General features: G+C 41.7%; 2 protein-coding genes across 4 annotated transcripts in view; one reads left to right on the top strand and one right to left on the bottom strand.

Annotated features, from left to right (window-relative positions):
- The window catches only part of LOC108032744 (uncharacterized), a 49317-nt gene extending 36233 nt beyond the window's left edge, over positions 1-13084 (top strand). For all 3 annotated transcript variants that reach the window (XM_050885168.1, XM_050885169.1, XM_017106730.3), the window contains 6 exons: positions 3141-3568; positions 3736-3813; positions 4764-4896; positions 8764-9088; positions 9155-9252; positions 11916-13084. In XM_050885168.1, the coding sequence (XP_050741125.1) occupies positions 3141-3568; positions 3736-3813; positions 4764-4896; positions 8764-9088; positions 9155-9252; positions 11916-12043 (1190 nt within the window). In that variant the 3' untranslated portion in view covers positions 12044-13084. The remainder of the gene's footprint in view (positions 1-3140; positions 3569-3735; positions 3814-4763; positions 4897-8763; positions 9089-9154; positions 9253-11915) is intronic.
- Positions 13085-14086: 1002 nt separating this feature from the next.
- Positions 14087-18408, bottom strand: LOC108032496 (odorant receptor 22c). Its single transcript, XM_017106316.1, has 6 exons — positions 17885-18408; positions 17169-17359; positions 16893-17080; positions 15195-15296; positions 14208-14360; positions 14087-14137 (listed from the first exon to the last, which is right to left on the bottom strand). Exons 1-6 carry the CDS (start codon positions 18406-18408, stop codon positions 14087-14089), a joined length of 1209 nt encoding a protein of 402 aa, XP_016961805.1.
- Positions 18409-24316: the final 5908 nt, after the last annotated feature.

The following is a 24316-nucleotide window of genomic DNA, read 5'->3' as shown; positions in this document are numbered from 1 at the left end:
CCCTGACTTCGCTTAATGGCAGCTTCAATTAGGTTAACTGAGTCCATTAAAACCCTTTCGGTTATCTGCATCTTCAAAGAGCTCGACAACACCAGACCAAACCGAGGAACATCTAGTGCACATCCGAATGTTTGGCAGGATTCTGCTGCTGTGCGCAGCCTTTGTTAGCCACGTCTGTCTAGCATTTTGCTGTTATTTTTGTCATTTTAAGTGCTTTGCCAAATGCACACGAATCGCTGCAGGCGCAGCACGAATATTTCCCCGAAACACTTGTGGCAGCTGTGTGTATGTGGGTTTTTGGCAAGGATGGGGTCACGAGGTGGCGGCTGGGGATGAGCATGAGGTGGTTCTGGTCCCCGAGCCCGGAAGCCATAAAGAGGGGCGCGGAGCGGTGGGCGTGCCGCGACCTACAGCAAACATTGGCCAAAAACACACGCGGCGACCAACTTTCAGCCGCCTATGGCTGCACTGCCAAATCAGTTTTCGGTAGGCTCGCACGGGGGAAAAAAAAGAATTTTGGTAAAGAAAATACTCAAAAAAGCTTTGGCGGCTTAGTGCAAAAAAGAGAAAATACCCTCACACACAAAGCAACAGAGCTCAGTGCTCTTTTATTTGCTTAAATTTGTTTAGCAAGTTTCGCAGTTTTTGTGGCCGCTTTTCACCGCCCGCCGCGGAAAACTTTGAAGCGGTTTCGGTATCGAAATGGCATGGAAAACAGCATGCCAATGATGAAGTTATTGATGGTGATGATGGAAAATCGTTTTCACAGCTGCCACTGCAGCTGCCTGAGAAATTCCCTACAGCATTGCGTTCGCCGACGACTTTTCCTTTGAGCATTTAGGTGGAAAAATTCCATTCGCCGGCCGAGGGAGAATCACTCATTCGCAGCGTTGGCAGACGCAGATTTTTAGGTACTTTTTTGTTGGCTTTTCCTTTTCTTTTTGGCTTGTGTCGCTTTAGTCGCGCTTGTTCTTGCTGGCGACAAACAATAAAATACAAATTTGCTACTTTACTTTACAGCAGCGCATAAAGAAGAACAACAAACGGAAAGCATTTTCCATGACCTCATGTGGTGAACCCCAGACGACTAGCAGTCGGCATCCGGGGGAAAAAATGGAAGAGGGCAGGGGGACCTTTAAGTAGGTCGCAGCAAAATAAAAAGTTTGTTTGCCAGAGCTCTCCATTCGAGTATTGCGCATAAAACATGGGTTCGGCGTCGGCCCACGAATGCCAGGATACCCTAGAAGGTCGCTGGGCGAGGGACAGGGCTGGATAATCCCGGGAATTGACTGAAAATTATGTGAAAATAGAAACAAGATTAAAGAAGCTGCAGCCGCTGGCGTGGGCTGTGCGGAAAATCTTGTTGCCAAATTTACGGGAATGTGCGTAAATAAAAGGAGCAATATTGCCAGGTTTTTTATATTAGATAAAGAATTTGAGGGAACATTTGAAGAAGTGAGGGATAAAGCAATTCTTGAAAAGGTGTAAAGATTCCTTGAACTCATAAATTTATTTATGTGGGATACGCAAAAATGTGTAACTTAAAAATATATTAAAAACAGCTAGTTAAATATAATTTCCTTGAAAGTTAAAAAGTTTAGAAAAAATAAAGGATAAGGATATTGTTTTTTTACTGCCAAAGAAAGAGGCAGAAAAATTTAAAAAAAAAGTTTTATTAATTTTATAGGGTTTGTAGGAATGTATCTTTTAAATATATATTAAAGGAAAAATTATAACATCAATTTTACCTAATATTCTTGGAAGTTATAAATTAAAACACGATATTTAGTTCTTATTAGTAAAGAAAATTAAAATGGAGAGCTGCCATAAAAATGAACACGTTTTTCCAAAAACTACTATTAAGTGCATGTCAAATGTTTCAGTCGGAAATCCTCCAAGGAAGCTATGCAAAAATGTATTTCAACTTTATTGCCAACTTCAAACTCAATCCAATATCCCCAATTTCCCGGCCCTCAGCTGGGCATTTTCCCACCTCCCCCGCTCCGCCCACTTCGCCGCTTCGTCCACATCAAATTCCCTGTTGATTTGAATTTAAAAGTAATTTTTTCAGCTTTTCTTCGTTTTTTAGTTGGCATATTTGCAAATATTTGCTATCGTTGCTGTCGAGACAACATGGCGGATGCTTAATATTTCGTTTCGGCTTTATTTGTCGCTTGTTGCATATTATTTTCGCCGCTTTCGTTCCGTTTATTGTTTTGCTGCGCACAAATTGAATTTGTCACTCTGGCTCTACGGATTCGTTTAAATTGTCGCCGCGGAAAATGGCCAAGCCGTATGGATATGCAAAATATTTCTGTGCACATATGCAGTGGCGTACAAAAATGCCGAGCACTAGTAAATTAAATGCAAATTGTGCGCGGCCCGCAGCTTAAAGCCAAGAGCGGAATTTATTTGCTTAAATTGTGCGAGTTGCGGGCGAAAAGGATGGATGAAAGTGAATTGAATTGAAGTTACTTTGCGGTCGGCGGTCGGCGGGGGCAAGCAAAAAGTTGTGGCCAAAGTGGTTACAAATCAAATCAAAAGACCCGGCAAGATGAATGGCCACAGGGATGGCACTGGGAATGGGGAAGCCGACCGAGTTATAAATTCATTTGGCCAACAAGGAGACGCAGCAAAACAGCAAGGCGCAGTGGCTCCTTACACTAAAAAAATACTTTGTTTAAAGTTGTGAGGATAAAAAGAAATATTCATAGATACAACTGTTTTTGTTTATGATTAAAAACTAAAAAAAATAATTAATTAAATTAACAACTATCCGTATTGACTGAAGAAACGCTCCATAAAAAGTTAGCGTTAGTTGGAACAATCGCATTTTGTATAAGAAGTCCCGAGTTCGAATCGTCTCTTTTACTTCAAGAAATTTTTGGGATACGTTCTTTCGTGACTTAACATTGAAAAACACTTGTTAGATACTAGAACATTTATTAAATTCTTTTAAGAAAGTGTTTTCGTTATCTTCAATGTAAAATCAAGTTGTTTTGCTCTTGTTATATATTTATTACAATCCATTCACTAGGCTTATAATAAATACATTTAGAAACAATATTTTTTTCAGCGCAATTTATCCTTTTCCTGTTTCCTTGGCATCAGCTCACCCTGTTTCCTTTGTGTCTTTGCAGGACTTGCTGCGGCGGCAGCTTCCACTGGACAACCGGATGACTCCAGTGATGGGCCAACCCTGTCGACATTCCTGTCATCATCACCGTCGCCATCAGCGGCATCCTCGGTCCCCTCTCCAGCCCCCTTCCCATTCCCATTTCCAACCAGTTTTTCATCGTTTGCGGTGGCGAAAGAGCCGCAAACGGAAGCCACGAATCACACTTTCAAGAGTTTAGCCTTCCTGGACGCGTCCTTTGGCTCCGATCTCTTTGCCCAGAGAGACACGGAGCGGGAGAGGGAGGGGGATCGGGAGGGGGAAGCGCAGGACATGGAGTCCTCGCAGTCGATGCCAATTTTCGACTTTGGCATGCCGCGCAACATCACCGGACGCACTGGCCACACGGAGGCCATAATTAAATGCCGCGTGGACAGTCTGCATGATAAATCGGTGAGTTGTCCGGAATCAGCGCCCCGTTCTCCTCGGAGGCAAAAAAAAAACTGATGAAGATGCGTGCCAAGGACATCGAGTATATCATGCGGATGTGCACTCGTTAATCAAATTTCTTTCCCCCTTTCTCTGGCCTCTCGCCCCCCAACTGCCCATCTGCTCAACAGGTATCCTGGATACGGAAACGTGATCTGCATATCCTCACCGTAGGCACCGCCACCTACACCACGGACAAGCGGTTCCAGGTAGGTTCGGCCATTCTGTATTCGTTTACTAATTGAATGCGATGGTTATATCGGGGCCCCAAAGTTGGGCGACACAGTGGGTTAATGGTATGCAATGCTGGCCTAAAGGGGGAACGTCCAGAAGCTTCTCAGGGAGTCTTAACCAATTAAATGTGACCCGTTAAAAGGTTAATTTGCTTTCGAGAATGTCTTCTATACTATTAAGAACATTTGTTCATTTCTTTAAATTTAAGGGGATCCTTTTGCAGATACTTTTTTATTTGCAGCTCCCTTGAAAAGATATATTTTTAATACATAATCTCACGGAATTGATTGATGATTGTTTAAACGTATATGTTAAAGCCAAATTTTTAAATGATACACACAAAATGCATGTTCCATTTTTCAGTTTAACTTTGCAATAACCTCCCCCGAAAGGTGAACCCCCTGCAAATCCATACCAATAAACCAAACGAAATCCCCAGATCCACCCACAGATTAGCTGCAAACACAACAAATCCCGATAAACTTTCCGCCCGACGTCAGATTGTACCACAATGTAAAAGTTAACTCCGGTTCTCGGGGGGAATTATGGTTATAAGGCCACTTTCATTATGCATGCATAAGCGATATTTCAATGGCTAATCCCACTCATAACTCAGGACAAGTTCGCAACCACCTCTCATCCTCATCCTCGGTTTCAAGCCCACTGTGCTGTTGTAGCAAACAGACCGACCAACAATCAAACAAGCCAATATTCAATTGTATAATTGCTTAATTTCCATGGAAAAATAAAAAACCCGATTGTATGGAAATACAAATTTTGCAGCCTTGCAAATTGTTGCCTCAAAAGCGAATAATTATTCCGCCGAGACTGACAGCCTGAAATTGAATTGAAAAACTCCACAAACGAATAATGAAAACTGAAATCTGTAAAATGTAAAATGTAAACTGCCCCGTTTATCCACCAGGTGACGGAGTCGAAGGATTCCAGGGAGTGGACCCTCCACGTGAAGTCCCCGCTGGCCAAGGACAGCGGCATCTACGAGTGCCAGGTGAACACGGAGCCCAAAATGTCGATGGCATTCCAGCTGAACATCATCGGTGAGTTTATAACCACCGGCATCTCTCCTCTAACACATTTCATATTTCTAAAGGCCCGAAAAGGAACGTAATTTCATGGCAATAATTATTGTATTTATTTTTATTTGTACGAAGTGTTTACCTTGTCGCCGCTGGGCTTATTAAAAATGTTAATTTGATGCGAAGGGGCGCTGCGTTCCGTTTTGTTCGGTTCGACCGCCTCTAGGCATGCATTTTTAATTTCACATTTCGGCCCATAAATAAATAAACAAATAAAAACCGAGGTCGAGTATCCGGCTCCTGGGCTTTTCGGCCCCAGGATCTGGGTGGCAGCTTACATGTCGCCGGAGCCGCTCAGTTAATTAGCATGTCAACCCGGCGGGATTACGGCTCCGATTGGAAATGTATTCAGCGCTTTAATGAGCCATGCATAATGCGTGTGTCCGCATATAATTAGCTGGCAGTGTGTCACCCGTCCGGCTTCCCGTGTTCCTTGCAAAAACAATGTCTATTGTCTGCATTAGCGGCTCCCAAATCCAGGGTAATGATTAATTGATGATGGTCTGATTACGGAATGGCATAATGGGTGGCAGGTCCTAAGGGTTCCTACAGGAAATGGTGACAGATTGCTTCTTAATATTATAATTTATAAACCATGTTTCCGTAAAGGAACAAAAACATTTGATTATTAATAAGATCTTATTTAAGAAGGTAGTAAATTAATGAGAGCCTTTTTTATAAAAATATTTTTTTTGTCTCGAATATAGACCGCTTTAATGTGGCAGTACTAAACATCATTTTAAACAAGCCTCCTTATAATACTTCATTTGTTTATAAATATGTAAAATATCTTATTTAAAGCTTACTCCTTGTACACAAAAAGACCCTAGGCTACCCACTGTTTCGCCTTATACTTTATGCTTAAGATAAATATTAAAAATTCCTAAGTAAGAGGTATAATGTTACTGTGACCCTTTTGCAAAATATTTTTTTTTTTTTGTAGACTGTTTCAATTGCCTTTTGTACACAAATTAAGTGACAAGCTACTCATGCTTTAAAAAAACCCTCCCTTTTATACATTATCCCTATGATAAATAGGCACCTCTCTGCCATTCTCGAAACACAATTACCTACACATAATGAAATCCCCTCGATCTGCTGATTGCCTCATTGTAAGGGCGTTAATTCGTAATCTCAGTCCCTTTAAAAAACAATCAATTTGCATATTGATTTTAATGGGGTTGCCAAGGAACTCTCTGGCTTAAGTCGGAGCCATTAAGATGGCCATTGTTTGGTCTTTAAATCACTGGCTCGATAGGGCGACAAGTGCTGTGTGGCGGTGGATAAGGAGTTAAGGCAGTTAAGGAGTACGAAAAGGACATACCGTAGTCAAACTGCTGACAAATACTGTCGGCATCGGCCGCCGGCCACTTATGCAAATCAGTCGGCAATGCCTTTTTAAGTTTCCGATTATGCACTTGGGCGCCATGCATTTTCGTCGCTCACTGTCACTCTGGTTTATTTCCCGTCGGCACCCTTGCCACCCTTCCTGATTTCCCGATTTCCTGCTCTGACGCTTACAAACGAATTTCCGATTACATTTTCTTCATGGCAGTATGCATTTTAATTTACGTTAATGAAACAATTTCCAAGGGAGCATGACAGCAGCCGAGTGGACAGTGGACAGTGGTGACAGCCCGGCAAACTGGCTGCGTCCTTAATAACATTATCGGCATACGTGTCGTATGAGTGACTTTCGCAAGGCGCTTAACTCTTCGCTCCTGTGCTTCCCCTTTTATTTTGTATATTTTTTATATTTTCCGCTCCTGTTTCTGTTTCAGCTTCTGTGGCTCCTTGGCGCGCTGCTGCGGTGCATTGCATTTAATTAATGTCATTATGTAAATTTATGCGTCCCACCCAAACGATTTTTATTTTTGCCCCACAATTTTTCCCATCCTTTTTTTTTGCAAAAAAGATTTATGCCTGATATAAATTCTGCCTGGAGCGGTACGTCCGCCCAGGGGTTCCGTACAATATCCCAAATAAATATGCATAAAGTATGCCCTAAGATGACAATTTAAAAGGTTGGTATTTATGCACGCATAATTTAAGAAAAATATACACCACATTTCAGCTGCAATTAGCAGCATAATTGATTGTTTAAGCCTTTGAAAACAAGAGAAAAGTTCCGCAATGCGCGAGAATATTTTTCAGCATTTTAACAGCAAGGCATGAAGGCCATATTTTTCAATAGCAACATTTTATGTATATGCTTCTCGAATGTATTTACGATATACAATGATAAGTTTAATTAATTTAGTTATCTGATATTGGCATACAGAACTCTTGGACATACTTTGATTAACCCAGTAATTTTGTATAAGGGGAGGTTTCAATTGTGCACAATTTTTGAAAGTATTTCAAGCATTAAATACTATTATTTCCACGGCGTTTAATAATAAGGGGTAAGAACTGGCACATGAAAATATTTTTTTATTTTAATAGCATACTTTCCTGCGCCTTTTTCCCAAAATTTAATATGGCTATTGCCTTGGATCCATTTCTATTTCTACGCCCTTCTATGCGGTAATTACAACCATTTGACCTTAGAGAAAACCACGTTTTGCAAGACCCTTTTGTTGCTTTTGCTGTTGCTGCTGGCAGGTCGCATTGCATTTTATTTTCATGAAATATTTAAATTAAAAAACTTCATGCGCCGCCACACAAAATGCACGCAGAACTTTAGCGACAGCTGTTGAAAAATGAAGGAAAAATGAAAATCTGAAATGAAATGAAAAACACAGTGGGTTGGGGGTTAAAAATTGTTGCTGCAGCTGCCTGTCTCCGTCTCCTACTGGATGGCCCCGCTCCCTTCCGCCGCCGGGTGTTAATTGCCTTTAACGCAGTGACACTGCACAAACACCCTCGAAAAGGGGAGGGTAGGGCGCGACTAAGGGGGGGTTTTGGCCAGAAGCAGATACGAATACACACGCACTTAATGGCGCAATGGGATTTTTTCAACTCACACTTGGCACATATGCCACAGACGCAAACAAACAGACGGAAAAAGGCGAGAAACGTGGCATCGTGAAAGTGGGATCTCCAGCAGACGCTTTAACCCCTGAAACCCCAAACCCCCTCTTTTACACCGACCCCCCTCGGGAAACCCCTGAGCATCCTGCGACCCATGTAATCATCATCATATGCACTTTTATGAGCTGCTCCGCACTACGCCTGTGGATACAGTGGGTTAAGAGGGATAAACTAAAAAAATATATAAAAAAATATCCTTCTTTCCTTTGAAAGTACCCAGAACAAAATATTGTATTATTCAGCTCTCAAAACCACTGTTTAAATTAATAAAAAGGCAGAAACATTAAAAAAGAACTTTAAAAAACTCATATAACTTATATAACTTCTTTGTGGTACTGGCTTACAACTTTCGTTGTAACTACAATCCCACAGTGCCGCGCCAGGTTTCTGTTTCATTTGGGCCACGCGTGTCTCCAGTTTTTGGGTATATTTTTTAATTATTATTATTTGCACAGTCCAATGCATAATAAATATTATTATTAACCCAGTTTCGCAGCACCAGCAGCAGCGAGTGTGACTTTACACATGACTGTGTGCAGCACATGGATATAAGTTTATTTACGTGTCTGGTGTGACTTTCTCACCAATTTTCCACCCACAACCCCATTTTCCTGGGCTTACTTAAATTTAGTGCAATTGAAAAGTTATTCCATAAAGTTTTATGATTAAAACTTTTTATGTGCATTCAGTTGCGAATTCGTTTTACAAGCGATTGCCCCAAATTGATTTCGGTTGCCCACCTCGGATGCATGTTTTCAATTCATTTGTGGGTGTTTTTTTCCTATTTTTTTGCAGAAATCTCTCCGGATGCCAAGGCGGTTATCAGTGGACCGCCCGATCTGCACTTCAAGGCGGGCAGTGCCATCATCCTCAACTGCCTGGTGCAGCAGCCGTCGGTGAAGGACATAGGTCCGATTTACTGGTACCGCGGCGAGCACATGATCACTCCCTTCGACGCCGACGATGGCCAGCCGGTGGTGCCCGTGGGGCGAAAGGAGCAGCCCTCGAGGATTCCCGAGGACGCCTCATTGAACGACATCATGAGCGAGGTGGACCTGCAGAAGGAGTTCGCCACCCGCATCGCCATGGAGTCGCAGCTGGGCGATACCCTGAAGTCCAGGTGAGTGGGCCGCCACCCCAATCCCGTAATTGAGTTGTTCTCAGTGCACTCCTTAATCCTCCGCAGGCTCCGCATCTCGAATGCCCAGACCACGGACACCGGCAACTACACGTGTCAGCCCACGACGGCCAGCAGCGCCAGCGTCCTGGTTCATGTGATTAATGGTGAGTCCTGGGAGTGAGTGGGCGAATGTGGCCTACACTGAGAAACAAAAAATGAATTCCCTAACAAAGTATGAAGTTTAAAGAATATATTAAATATTTTCCGTAACGAATTAAAACTGAGTTATAAAATAAAAAAAAAAATATTTATAAAAAAATAAAACAAAAAAAATTCTTACCTTGATTCAACAAATGGGAAGTAACTAACTAAGATTTTAGTTTGCGCTCTCAATAATAATAACAAATTTATAATTAAAATAGTTTTAGTTAAAGTTAAGTTCCCAAAACTTATATTTTTATTTTCACATTAAATCATGCAGTTTAAAAGTTGCATATTTTATTTTATGATTTTTGTATTTTATTTGAAAGTAACTAACTAACTTCATGAAATATTTTTTAAATGTATTTTAAACCCATAACTATTTAGAATTTAAATGAACAAGAATATTTCTTTGAGTGCATTCGGGCCCTGACTTTCGCCTCAGGTGCTGGCCAGGTTGGCATAAGCCTATCCGTTACCGTGTCAGCCAGAGGTTGGTGTCCCCGAGCCAAAGGCACTGGCTTCCCTCGGAGAAGTTAACTCCAAAAGCTAACTATCAGCCCTTCGCTGCTCGGCGGCAAGAAAAGTGAATAATTTTATGGCCGGCAGTGTATCCAACACCATTCACTTACAGACACGGCCCAAAAACTAAAAGTTTTGGCCTCACTCCATGCACCCATCCATCCATCCTTCCGTAGACTGTTTGTTTGGGAGTCCTTTTGGCCTGGGAGTCCTTGGCGTATGAGTAATGCGGCTGGAGGAGCACAACTCACTGACTTGGCTTTGCATATTTTACACATAAATTAGACGGGAATTAAGACATTTTAAGCTGCGAAATGAGGGGCATAAACTTGACGCGTCTTTTGTCCGGCAATTTCCACAGTTTTTTATGGGCTTTTATGGCAGGACATTCGCAGCAAATTGAAGGCCCAGTCATTTCGCTCGTAGTCTTAGGTTTTATGCAGTATCAAATGTTAAGCGAAATGTCCAGCACTTAAGTTGTTAAGTTGTTTATTCAAATGAAATGGTTGTACGGACAGGAATTTGCATTTTAAAGAGTCGCCGCCCGTCGCCTCCCCCCTCTTCACCCTCCGCTGCAAAGCCGTAATAAATATGATTAAATGTCAGAAGTAAGTTGCAAAAAGGCACTTAATCATGCCCCACATGTGGCAAAAAGGACGCGAAATGGTCGGCGATGGGTTCAGGGGGCCAAGGGGGCCAAGGGAGCCTAGATAGCAGACAAGCCCTGGAAATGGAGCTACTGTGACGGGGACTGTGACTGCGCCTGTGACTGGGACTGTCACGGCTTGCATAAATACAGATAATAAATCAAAGGCAATAAAATTTTAAGAAAAATGATAAGGGCAAAGTGCTGGTCTGGGCGGGCCAAGGCGACCTGGGATATGCTCTATGGGGAGTTTCAGAGAGTGCGTGTTATGATGAATAATTCTAAACATCTCAAATCCAATCTGCAACGGAGAATTTGGAACCAAATTTACATTAAAAATATTTTCTAAAATGCCTAACAAGTACTTAAAATATATAACAAGAAAGGAATTTAACTATGAAAGGAATGACATCTATGCTCAGAGCTTTGAATAATTCTTACCAATTTTCAGGCAGATAAAATATGATTTACCAGAAGTGGAAATCGAATTTCGCTACTTATTTATGGACCCCCAGATGCCCTTTCCTCGCAGAGCATATTCCGCCCATTACTCATAGGTCCCATTCCCCAAAAACTCGGGGTCCTTAAAAATCAGTGCCAGGATGGTGGGAGGAGGGGGAGGGGGCGTGCCCATACGCATCCTTTGTGACGAGTCAAAACAAAGCATTGACAAATGATGCGCCTGGAATAACATTTGCTCGGGCGAGAAAGGCCGCAGAAATATTGCGTATACGCAGACATTTATGTCATTTATCTAGTCGGGACAAATAACCGTCCCCCCGCTGCTCCATTTACCATTTTCATACTTCAAAGTCAGAGCCCGAGATACATGGTGAAAATTCGCCAGCGAAATCAGTCATTCAACTGAATTCGATAGCCAATAAATAAAAATAAAACGATGGGTAGATAAGATCATTTAAAGCTACAAGTATGCATTTAATGCGAAATAATTTTTAAAAAATAACACGAATTAAACAAACATAATTTTCTTAATTCCTATAATTCTTGTCCAAAAACATAAAAATGTTTTATTATAATGATTACCTTTTAAAAAACTCCATTAATTCTTATATAGAGAAAGATAAATGTTATACTTCTACCCAAAAATCTATGTTTTAAAAAATATTATTCTAAAGCTTTTTATTTTATTAATTCGTTTTCCATTAAACCTATGATTTTTCCTTAAAACTAATGAATAATTACGAACGTTATGAACCTATTTTGGAATTTCATAATTTTCGTCTTCCATTTTCCATAATTTTGTAATGAATAATCACAGATTTCAAGTACCTATTTAAGAATTCTAACACTAATGCTGCAACTAATGGTTGGGAAACCTTTTTGTTCTCCGTGTAGGTCACAATTAAATTAAGTTATTTGCCTGGCATAGTTAATGGGGCCGTGCCCTCGTCTAAATTTGAATACACATGTTCATTATGCCACTGTTTGTCTCCCCAGATGAGAACCCCGCTGCGATGCAGAAGAGTGGGGCGTGTCCTTGGGCCCCCGGTCCGCTCCAGCTGTTCCTTCTGCTGGAGCTGTTGTTGCGAGCGGTATTGGCTGCTGCTGCTGCTGCTGGCAAGTGAAAGTGAAAGTGGTCCCCAGTATCATCATCGTCGTCATCACGGTATCCTCGACGTTGTTAGCACTCTAATTGCAGCAGAACGAGAAAATTATGTTCCATGACGCTGGCATTTTTGTGCTGTGTGCTTTTTTTAGAACTCCGGAATGGCAAACGGACCACCGCCAGCAGGGTGGGCGTGAGAGGAAAATGGGAAAGGCAAACACAACAGTCGCTTTCCCTTTCAGGCGAATGTTTGTTTTCCTTTTAATATTTACATTTCATTGTGCAAAATGAGACACTGAGCCGGGCACGGGAATGCAAAATGCAGAATGTGAAATGCAAAGGACGAAGGACGAAAAAGCAGAAGGAAGGGCGCAGGACGAAGGATGACACTCTCTGTAAATACCACAAAGATGCGGCAAAGCTTACAGATACATATACTAACAGATACAAAAGCGTGTATTTTATTTCATTACTGCGCTCCGCACAAAGGAGCCGCACACGCATCGACTTTATAAACATTTCATGCTGTCTTAACAGAGAGCCAAGATAACCGAAAGTAAGGAAAATATGATAAGAAAAGCCAGGCCCCCACACACAGTCACCCACAAAAGTAAGCACATTACAGTCCCATTCTCTACCCCGAAAATTGTAATATATATAAATGTAATAACGAAGAAAAAACGAAAGGAAAACTCTCATCTGATAAACTAAATGCAAAAAACTTAATTATAAACACTAACTTGTATGGAATTTATTTATGGGCAAAATGAAATTTAGTCACGCGGCACTCGACGGCGACGTCGAAATGGAAATGAAAATTGAATAAAATAAATGTGAAATGCAATATGCGAGAGCGAAAGCAAATTGCCATTTGCGAAACTAAATCAATTGCGGCATGCTCGACTAAGTTTCGTGTTGCACATGCGAGTTAAACTATGGGTAGGCATGAATTTACTACACGTAAGCCAGTAAGCAGATTTTAGATAATTTATGTGATGACAAACCCAATGAATAAATCAATGGAATGAACTCTTTCAACAATAAACTGAAACAAGACGAAGCGAAACGACGAGTGCGCTTTTCATTTCGCCAAAAACTGCGGCAAAACTTTTAATGTCTTTCTGAAATGCGGTGAGTACTTAGTAAGTGCACAATTTCAGTGGGTTTTACAACTCAATTAGTTGGCACAGATGAAGAGTAAGTGAAAATCCCTTTGAGAAGAGGAAGCCAGTGAGCTCAACACACGAAACGAAATGCAAATAAAACCACAATCAGAGAAAAAATCAAATGGAAAATAAATTTGTGCAAATGCATTTATTCATGTCGTCGGCCTGGAAAAATAAATAGATTTCACATAAATGCTTATCAGTTCGCTATTAATTCCTGTGGCAATAAAGGAGTTGATAGATTTTAGCTGCCATTTACAAAATTAATTTAAATAATTTTCTGTCTTTCTTTAAAAATGTGTAAAAAATAGAAACCTAAATTTTTATTTGAATGATCTAGTGTTAAATGAAACGTAGTGCGAGTTATAATGCATACTATTTTTGATAGCCTTCTGTATATTCCTTGATGACTTTAAGGATAATACTGCCAACCATTTGCGGCAGCTTCGCCGCCCATAATTGTCTCGAATTTCACAAATTATAATTGATATTTGCCGCTGCTCGGGCAGGGAAAAGAATAACGAAAATATTGTTATAACAAAACAGCTCCGCAGACCTCAAGATGGCGCCATAAAACCGCCATTACTGTCTCCGCCATGGAGCAACCCCATCCATTCGGCACCCGCTTCCCACGGCTGACCCAATTAATGTGCCCATAGCCGCAAGTGTTTTTCATTAGTTGGAATCCGCACGAGGAGATCAGCATCAGCGCAATATTTAAATGAAACAATTACGGCCAGGACAGGCGGCACTTGTTGCTCCCTCTTGAGTACACCCCCTGCCCCCCATAATTTACAGGCAATTTAATGTCCATTCGGTTGCCGGTTTTAATTTAAACAAACAGCGAAGGACAACACAGAATCCAATCTGGCATATCAATCATACGCCGCGTAGGCTTACAGAAACGTCTTCAGCAGCGTGATATATGAGCCGGCTGTGCTGAGTATCTGTAAAGGCAGGGGAAACATAAACATTTATTATCATAATCAACGCATCGCATCGCATGGCAGCCCATACAGATCCCAGAGCTGGCAGTGATGGCGTAAAAAACGGCACCGCAATTGTTTTTGCCCGCTGCGAACGCCGCAATATCATTAAAATCACTTTCCTAGTCCTCGCATCGCATTTGTACCACTCAATGTCGTACAGCACGTCCGCCACAGCAGCACTCTAGAAAAAAGCCAGAGGAAACAAACGGTGGAATGGGTTATGGGCAGGAATCTGGAACTGAATCTGGGTGGCTGGGTGGACCCAGTACCGAGGGTACTTCCCCTCCACTTTGTTGTGTAATTAAAATTTTATCACAAGTGCAATTCGCGAATGGCACATCATTTTTTATGTGGCCGCCTGGCAGCTTAATGTTTAGCGCTAAATTGAAATTACCGGAATTGTAAAAAAACACACAGAAATTACTAATAACAGGAAAGTACAATGCAATGTGGAAAAAAACGAATAAAAAGGTACTTTAAAAAATATATGTTGCGGTTTTAGTGGGAGTGGAAAGATATTAAAGTGAAAGTATTTAAGTGCTTTGTTTTCTTTATCAAGAGCATTTGTATGAAAATAACATTTAGGAGTGCCATACTTATGAGTACTGTTCTAGAATCAATTTTGAATATAATTTTGATGCCTAAAAGTATGCAATAAGAGCGTATTTCCCAATAAATGCATTGTATTTCTATGTTTAAATTAGTCTGTAGCATACTTTTGAGCACTACAAAATAATTACATTTTGTTAAAAAAAATTTATTTTCCTACAATATAGCCTCTTTTTTTTATTATATTTTCAGCGCAGATCCTGTTTTTCAAAAAAATTATAAAAAAAAAAATATTTTTTCCCAAACCAAGCTTTAATAGTTCCTCTCAAACACCAACCTTAACCCAATTATAAGACAACTCCTCTTGCTAGAGTATCTAAGCCGTATGAATGATGGAAATGAAAATGGGCTGAGCCAGTGCAGGGAAAGTGGAAAAGCGGGGAAAGTGGTCAGGGGTCCCACTCACACTCTCGCCGACGTGATTGCCACCGAAGCAGTAGAGGAATAGCTGCGTGAGGGCCGCGATGATGTAGCAGATGTAGGTTAAGCCGCTCAGCGACGACGTGTTCTGCGGAGACAGAAGATAGAAATCCAGAACCAGCATCAGAATAAAAATAAAGGAGTCCGGGGTAAGAGGCGTCATTAATTTGAGAGGAATTGCTGGTGGTAAAAAACTGCAGAGGATTATTTAATATACTGTATATATACTATATATTGTGCGGGAGAGTTTCGAGTAGTTGCGAAATGGAAAACATCAAATAAATGCACTTTGGCAAATGGTCTTGGGCTACTTGCGGCTGCAGTCTGATTGCTTCTCCTCGCAGTCCCATTTTCCACTCGCCTGACATTTCCATTGTGGCATTGAAAAAGAATTATGCAGCTTATGCATGTTGTCGAGTGCATAAAGCTGTGAGAATGCTCGATTTTTCAAGTCCCCAACAGGATTGGCCCACAATAAATTGCATTTGTTTTGCTCTTTTGGAATTTCATTTACAATTTTTCTTGGCTTTTCTATGGCCCCTGAAGGTCGACCTTTAAAAAGGGGTAAAATATTCTTAATAATATGAGGACGCTTTAGAATTTTAAATGTGCTTTAATTTAGTTCAATTGCAGGTATTTTATTTTTTTTCTTAATTAATTTTTCACCATTAAATTTTGATATCGAGAACGTTGACTCAATATCTGTTTACGCAGTTTTTAAGAACGAATGTTCCCAATTCAAAAACAATATTTTTAATATTCACAAAAGTTATATTACTCGTGTGCTTGTGCTCGTGTCAAAACTTGCCTTGCCATGTAGGTTTCCCACGCTCCTCCCCCAAAACCCAGTTAAAAAGTGATAATAGATCGCTGGGCTCAGGATCCCCGAGCGATAAACAAGTTTCGAATGGATTACTCAACACTTTGGACCAAAAAGAAAGCGGAAAAGGGCGAAGAAAGTGCTGGCGGCATTTGTCCCATTGGGAGCAAAAGCCACGAGCCTTTTCCGAACATTTTCGTCGCTCGCCAGTTGCAGCAAACAGCTTATGGGTCTCCGGTGTCCGGGACACCGGAAAACGTGCGAAAGTCGCATTAAAAACTTTTTTCGGGAGCAGTAACAATTCATGCGCTTATAAATTGCCACCGGAGAGCCACAGCCGCAGCCACAAAGCAAACAAACAAATCGGGAAAAGCGAATCAGAACGGAGCGGCAGGAAAAGCCAGGGAAAACAGCAAACAGGGAAAAACTTTTAAAACAGCCGCCGAATGCAGGCGATGCGAAAACTCAGGGGCGAACTCAGATAAAATGTTTGAAAGGGTTACATTCAGGGTTACATTTTGTAAGGTTATTTATGAAATATTGCAATTATTCTTATTAAAAGTTTTTGGAACTAAAAAATGTTCTCAATGAATTTTACAAAGTTTAAGGTTCATAGCGATACTATCAATAAAGTATACAAATTATATACTTTCAAAGAAAACTTTATAAATGATATATTTTAGGAATATTTTGTTGAACATAGGTAAATTCTTTTTTTTTTATACTGAATGTTTACAGTATAAATGTGCCCCGTGAAACTGAGTTTTATTTTTAGAGAGCTTATATTTTTGGGTTCCCCATCGCTTAGAAACCAATCGAACCCCAAAAAAAATGACCCGAAAACGCCTCTGCAAAAGGGCTTACCAACATGATGTCCAGGATGGTCGAGCACAGGACGAACGCGGCGGACAGGAAATGCATTAAAACGATAACGGTGAACTGGCGTGTTAGGTCCGTGCAGAAATCGATAATCGCATTGTGCCGCTCGACAACTTCGGCCAGTTTGCCCCTCACCTGGGCGTTCATGGCCTCCGTGAAAACGTCCACAGACTCTGAAGGTAAGGGATAAGCCAAGAAAAGTCATCCAGCGAATGGGAGAACCATTGTCATCTTGCAGCAGGCAGGGGTATGCGAACTCACCGCCATGCAAATCGGCAAATATCCTGCGAATGTCCTGCTGCACCAGCCGGAAAACGCCGCATATGTAGAGGCAGGAGCACACGAAGAATCCGTCCACGAAGCTGAAGGTAAAAACGGTGCAGGCCCCGGAAGCGGTCAGCAGCACGTAGGTGAACGGAAACACTCCCGGTTGCACGGCAAAGGCAGGCAGTCTGTCCAAAAGGGGATATGATTGGAGGGGGAGCTGCGATTAATATTCGATGGCATCTCTTAAGTGCATCTGGGGGCGCAATTAAAATCATTACTCATGTTTTCCTCGTCATTAACGAAATGGGTAGAAGAATTTTCCATTTCAAATGAAAAGGCATACTTTACGGTGCGCCATATAAAAGTGGTAAGTAGGGATAAGTTTGGATGCTAAGTGGTATTTTGGTCAAAGAAAAATTTAATTAACCACGTATCAAACATATTTTAGGCTACTGATAAGCTGATTCCGCGTTTCTGCACTGGATAAAAATTGATAGAATCAAAATAAATATTTGTATAAAAAATATATATTTTATACAAAATATTTAGTTCCACTACACAATTACATTTTTATTATCAGTAATACTGAAGTGTCTCCAAAAATCGATGGTTCAAAAAATGATTAATTGATTAATAATGGTTAAAATTTAAATAATTCGCCAATGAAATGTAATGAAAATGAGTGGTAGTTAACTAACTAACTAACTCACATAATATTAAAAGGCAGTTCGACTTGCCCCGGCAGATCGGACATCCAGCGATAGAGGCCCATAATCAGCGGTTGCAGGTTGAAGGCGGTGTTCGTCGCGGTTCCAGAGGCCAGAAGCAACAGGCTAAGCCTGTTGGCTGTGGTGGCCAGTCCGACCAGCATCCTCTGGCTCTCCTCCCGCCGCGATTGCCACAACATGGTCCTCAGGCGCTGCAGCAGCTCCGCCCACCGGCGATTGGAGCGGAAGAAGACCCACAGCTTCAGGACACACACAGCCTTGGTGGTTCCCGGGCAGAAGGCCTCTAGGGCAACCACCAGGTTGTCCAGGTGGACGCAGCCGTAGGAAACCTCGCCGATGGCCCCCACCAGGACCACGGCGAAGGCGAACACGAAGAGCAGGTGGGCGTGCCAAGGACGGCCGCCCCCGCTCCGGATCCTTTGCGGCCAGAGGCCCAGAAGCCGGCCGGAGATGCGGGGGATGCGGTAAAAGTGGCCAGCGATGGCAGGCTCCCCGCTGTCAATCATTCCTGCGATGAACTCAAGTGGATACTATCGATGGGTCCTGCCGCAGTCGAGTGGTCAGCTGCTCCGGGCGAGTGTCAGGAGCAATGTTGGGCACCGCTTTTATAGGCACTCAAGAAAACTAATTGCAGGGGGAGAGCTATGAGGAGAGCACTGCCAGAAATGTGTGCTTATTTAGGGGACTTCTAAAAGTAACCATTTACATATAAAGTATTATGTCCTTGCATCTAAATTATTAGCAGGTGCAGAAATTACAAAAGGTATCCAAAAGTATGCAACGATTTATTTTCAATTCGGATTCCTATTGAATTCATTACGATAAACTTTTTTCACAACACTTTTTAGATTTGATCTACTCCTATATACCAAGTTGAAAACTAATTATAATTTATAATTAAGAGATTATTTACTTAAGAAAACATTTAGGTTAAAGGCTTTAATTAGATCTGTTCCTGGATTATATTAAATAAAGATGTTAATTAAAAAAAAAAAAAAAAAAAAAAAAAAAAAAACTTTTTAGATAACTTAACTTGTACCTTAATTTCGTATAAGTGCCTTAAAGTATACCACAATTTATTTTCAGACAGAGTGTCCAAAGGATTCGTTACGAATTCGACGTAACTTTTTCACAGCATATTTTTAGGCACATTTTTCAAGTTATTTAAGACCTAACAAGTACTACAGAATTTTGCATACAATTCTTGTTTAATATAATATTTTAATATTTTATTAATATTTTTAAAGCCCCGCATATTACCATGTATATTCCTTTGTATTTTCAAGAATATTTTGAATACTCTGCTGTATATTTTATTTTAAAATTTAAAATTGTTTTATTCCTTTTCCCTAAGTGCACTTATCACCAAGTTGTTCCACTGGCTTTGGCTAAAGTTTTAATTGTTTTTATGCTTACGTCTGCGCTTACACTTCCACCTCCTCCTGCAGCCCATCAGTCAAGGTCCTTCCAACTCACCTGACTTCGCCCACCTCCTTCCCGCTCTAATTACACAAAACTCAGTTTCTGTGGGAATATTCCATTCAGTGCAAACAACTACCATTGTTTGACATTCAATATTTTGTGTGTTGCACAACAAGCGACACAAAGGCAACGAATACAAATTTAATTAATTGTTATGCGGCAAAACTTTCAATTTCTTCGGCCACCCCTCTAGCCACTTTCCTCCCCTACTTTTGTATTGCTTTTAATTGGGGTTACCTTTCCGTGGAATGGAAGTTCGACTGAAAGTTGTTAATTGTGGGTTCTTGGCCAAAACGAAATGGAGATGGAGATGGAGAGTTTAACTAAAAAGGTTTATCATTTTCGAAAATCAATTTACATGGAAGGGAAAAGTGGAAATTCCATTTCTATCGAATTTGGCAAGCAATCTATTGCTTTTAGTTGAATTTGGAAGGCAATCTTTTTGGTAGGCTCAATAATCCGGCTAAGAGAGTTTCCATTTGCATGGCCAAGTGAGTGCCATATAGTCAGTGCCAATAGTCAGCAGACAGGTCCGGCCAAACCAATTAAGGGCCCACAAGCCAGGCACACCACACTGGCACACACTGGTCCAGCTGGCCATTTGATAGATGGACAATAATTGCATTTTATTTGGGGGCCACAACGAATAATATTTGACTGGCGCAGTGGCCGGCAATGCAGTTGAGCCATTTCATTGAGGTCGTCCCATTAACTTGCAGCCCTCGTTCCGGATTTGACTTGCATAATGTTTGGAGTCCCCGATCCCAATTCCAGCTCCAGTGCCATCCATCAGTGGCGGGGCAAACACGGAGCTCGGGCTTAGGCCAAATCCGGAGCTAATCCTGTTACGGCAACTGTATCAACGCCTATCATCGATGGCCACGCCCCCCACACACACACACGTACTGCGCCCCTTTGGTGCAGTTTATTTTGCCGGTCTGTGTGACATATATCAACATGGAGCTGCTCTGGCCAAAGCCACACTAGCTATATTGCTCCACCTGCATCAGCATATTCAATAAGCGGTACGGCCCACACGGCGTATGCGCAACTTGGTGCCGCATAAGCGCACGTCAAGTGTTTGCCTACGGCCACCTCCGTCCCTCAGAGCCCCAGTCCCTTCACCCCTTAATCTCTATCTCTATCTATATCCCCTTGTCCACTCTGCCCATCTGTACATCCCTCCAGTGCTTCCTGTGGAGTATCCTTGCGGCCCCCGGGCAGTGCGATTTGCGTTTAAGTGACCATAAAGCATTGCCTCGACGTTCAGGTCATATCGGCTACTGCACTGAGATAATTTTGGTCGATTTAATAATGATATTATATATATACATATAAACATATATAAAAACATACACATTTTCAGGATAAATATATTTGCAACATATTTAAAACAAAATTAAAAAAGGTTTAAATTTTGAATAAGATTTCGAATAAGATTGCGATAAAGATTAAAAATAATTGTATTTAAGTTGATTAAGGCTTTTTAAAAATCATTAGGTTTTCAGTGAAACCCTTTGGCAGTAATATAATAATACAACAATATTCAGTCAGATTTTTTAACTTTAAAACACCTCCTAATTTTTTAAAGTGATCAGTAAGTAACTCCCCCACCTTCTCCCACCTACTCTGGCGATTATGTAATATGCAAATTGAAAGATTAAGCGGTAGGCACAAAGATGGAGCAGCGAAGAGCGGGCGGTGGGTGGGCACCCAGGGCTAGCTGAGGAGCTCCTTTGAAGGATATTCCCAACCCAATCGCTCGGGGAGAGACTTAACAAATTGATTTGCGTACCTGGGCTTTATAGGGCTCACGCCCATCCGAAAAATCCCTACTAGTCGGGGGCTCATCATTCAGCGGAAGTGACGTCGGAGAAGGGGGTTTGGGTGGCTGGCCTGCCCCTTCAGTGTTTTCGGAGCCTTGTTGTCCGGTCCCTTGTTGGCTGTCACTCCGGCCGGGCTGCCCTTTTATTAGCCCGGCGTATAGAAATGCGAGCTTCATTTATTGCCACGACGAGTACACCAATTTTCCATTAAAATTTCACCCCTGCCACTGCTTGCGTGTGTGTGAGTGTGCTTGTGTGACAATTGCATTTGCGCATTTCCATTTCCGTTTCCGCTCTGCCGTCGTCGTGCGGCTGGCGTTTTCTTTTCTGCTAGCTGCTTTTGGCAGCACGGAAAGCGGCCTTGGCCACAAGCACCCGCCCCAGCCACCCCCTGGGCTGCCATAAATTGCCAGCTGCATCCATTCATATCCTGGTCTGCATCTTGGCCCGCCATGCATCATCGTCAGCGGCATCATCGCCGCCTTGAATTATGCGCCGATAAATTTGTTTGTTGAAAATGTTGAAAACGCCACCTAAATCGGATTTCCCCCACCGGAACTCAAAAATACATATTTAATTATTTGGTGTGAATATTGGGGCCTATTCCTGGTATCTTCAGCAAACGATGCCTCCCTTCGCTGTGCACTCGATTGCAAACATTAAATTAGCGAACAGGATTCGACGGCCGGGCACCAGTGCGTATGATTAACACTAAATGCGTTCCCTGTCAAAGTGCATAATTTCAATTGGCAATGCAATTGCAGCCAAATGGAAAAATTGGGGGTGTGTGTTCCACAGCCCGTCACATAATTTTGCTTATTTTGGCAATTAGCTGGAAAATTGATGCTTCAAAATCAGAGACCATTTAAGGGCGAGGGCTGTTTCAGCAGACTAAATTGTGAAAGCAAAACAGTCCAAAAATGCAAGAGAATGCTTAAATATTTCTATCTAAATAATAAATAAAATTATATTATAGTTTTATTCTATGAAATTCGCATAGTATCAACAAAATTTGAAAACAATTAATTTTGTTAAATTGGAATCCATTTAAAGAGCGAGGGTGGAAATAAAGGTATTCCCAAAGAGTTGAAGAACTGAAATAAATATTAATTATCCCTTAAAGCTACTGCTAGACCATATTTCATTGCTTTAAATAACCTTATACTTTCCAATCTATTTTGCATATCAATCAGTCTTTTTAGCTACCCATAAACAAGTAGCCATAAACGCGGCAGATTTTATGCGCTTGTCACATGATAAACTGCGCTAAAATTATGTTTATTAAACATTGAAAAATGCATCGCAAATCTTCTATGCATAAGTGACACTTTGCTCCCCGTCGCGCGCTTTTTATGGGGCCACGTAACTCACGAGGGCAACTTTGGGGCGGGTGAAAACTACTAAAGCAACCCACGTGAAAGTTATAACTTGGCATTAAATGCGCAAAACCGAGCGTGGATATCGTGGATACACGGTTCTCTAGCACACACACACACCCATTCGCACACTCGCAACTGTGGCAATAAAATGCAGTTGGCTGCCAAAGGAGGCGGCTGCGGCCGGTGGGCGTGGCAGGCGTGGAGCACGGATGCCGCGTGAAGATGCTCCACTCCTCCAGATGGAGCAGACACAATGCGACGGGGCAAATGTGTTGCGCATTTCGGTAGCAAAAGTTGCACAAATGTGTGAAAATTGTACAACACAAACAAGCGGAAAGGAAACAGGACCCCGGAGTCCTGGAGCACGGAGCCAGCAGGATCCGGAGCTGGTGGCGAGACTTGCAGGACGAGTGTAAAATGCAATTGAAAAATGCCACAGTTTTGCATAAATCAGCAGGAAAGCGCCGAAAATGGGTGCACAAACAAGCAGCAGCAACAACACGGCCGTATCCGGCTCAGCAACAATGGCAGTGGGGCCAGGAGGCGGGCGGAGGACGCAAGAGGAGCGGAGCCGGAGGAGCAGCACGAGCTGGAGCTGGCAAACATGGCCGCAGGCAACCCGTAAACATGGCCAACATGTCGGCGCTGGGAAAAGTCGGCAAATGGGGGGCACACAGACCGCCGCAGATATAATTTACTGATAATGCAATTGCCGTTCGAGCAAACGCACGCGCCACCTGCTGCAGCATCGTCCTGGCCATCCTCGTGCTCATCCCAATCCCCTTCCCCATTCGCGTCCGCGTCCGCGTCCTCATCCTCTCCTGCAATCCCATTTCGTCCTTGTTGCATGCCCGACTAAGCAAGCAACTTCCTAGAGCCGAAAACCGCTGAAATGTGCAAAAAAATTGAGCAATAACAATTGCGCTCGTCACAACGACGCTTTAATGCGCTGCCGAGGCAGTTAACTTGGTCAATAAAATTAACTTGATATTCAAAATATTTGGGAAAACGTTTTTGTTTATTTTAATATTCACCTTTAATACTACATAAAAACACTTCTATTCTAATTCTAATATAACGTTTAAAATTATTAACCAGTTTAAAAGTCCACAACATTTTTTTTATTTTAATTCATTTATAAATGCCTATAGAAAAATAATAAATAGAAAATATTAATATATTTGAAAAGAATTGGGCAACTGCCCAAAAGTGGGCAATACAAAATAATGTGAAATATATTTATGGGTACTTTTTTTTTTTTTTTTTTTTTTTAATTAACATCTTTATTTAATATAGTTTAATATTTTTAAAATTGTTATATCTTTAAGAAAGTTAAATATTATAAGAAAGTTATAACATTTTCAATTGCTTATAATAGTGTTAAATGACTAGCTTCACTTTCGTTGCACAAATTCCCCCACGACTGACTGACAAAATGTAATAATCACAAATGGGTTTGCTATTATCGCCGCGCAGCTGGGCTCATTACAGCAGTGCCCCTTCGAAGGATGTGGCCCGAGGATAGCTGGAACCGAGCGGAAGAGCAACTGTCAAATATAGCGAACGCTGCACAAACTGCATAAATATTGCAATCGCATGACTCGACATCGGCTGGTTTGCTGGACGCGGACTTGGTCACGCTGCAGTTGACATTTTTCCTTTTCGCTGGGAGCGGCGGACACATAGAAAACATAGTTCACCCGGCGAGTCATCATCCGGTGGCTTGC

The sequence above is a fragment of the Drosophila biarmipes genome, chromosome 2L (assembly GCF_025231255.1).
Source record: "Drosophila biarmipes strain raj3 chromosome 2L, RU_DBia_V1.1, whole genome shotgun sequence".
Lineage (NCBI taxonomy): Eukaryota > Metazoa > Arthropoda > Insecta > Diptera > Drosophilidae > Drosophila > Drosophila biarmipes.
The sequence above is the reverse complement of the archived record's forward strand: the minus strand, read 5'-3'. Positions and strand labels throughout refer to the sequence as shown.

Bases quoted from the DNA above. Each gene is read 5' to 3' on its own strand.
- LOC108032496 (XM_017106316.1), bottom strand. From the start codon at position 18,408: ATGATTGACAGCGGGGAGCCTGCCATCGCTGGCCACTTTTACCGCATC. The intron at 17,081-17,168 runs GTGAGTTCGCAT...CCTTACCTTCAG, and splicing joins ATTTGCCGATTTGCATGGCG to AGTCTGTGGACGTTTTCACG. The intron at 14,361-15,194 runs GTGAGTGGGACC...GCTTTTTTCTAG, and splicing joins GCAATCACGTCGGCGAGAGT to AGTGCTGCTGTGGCGGACGT.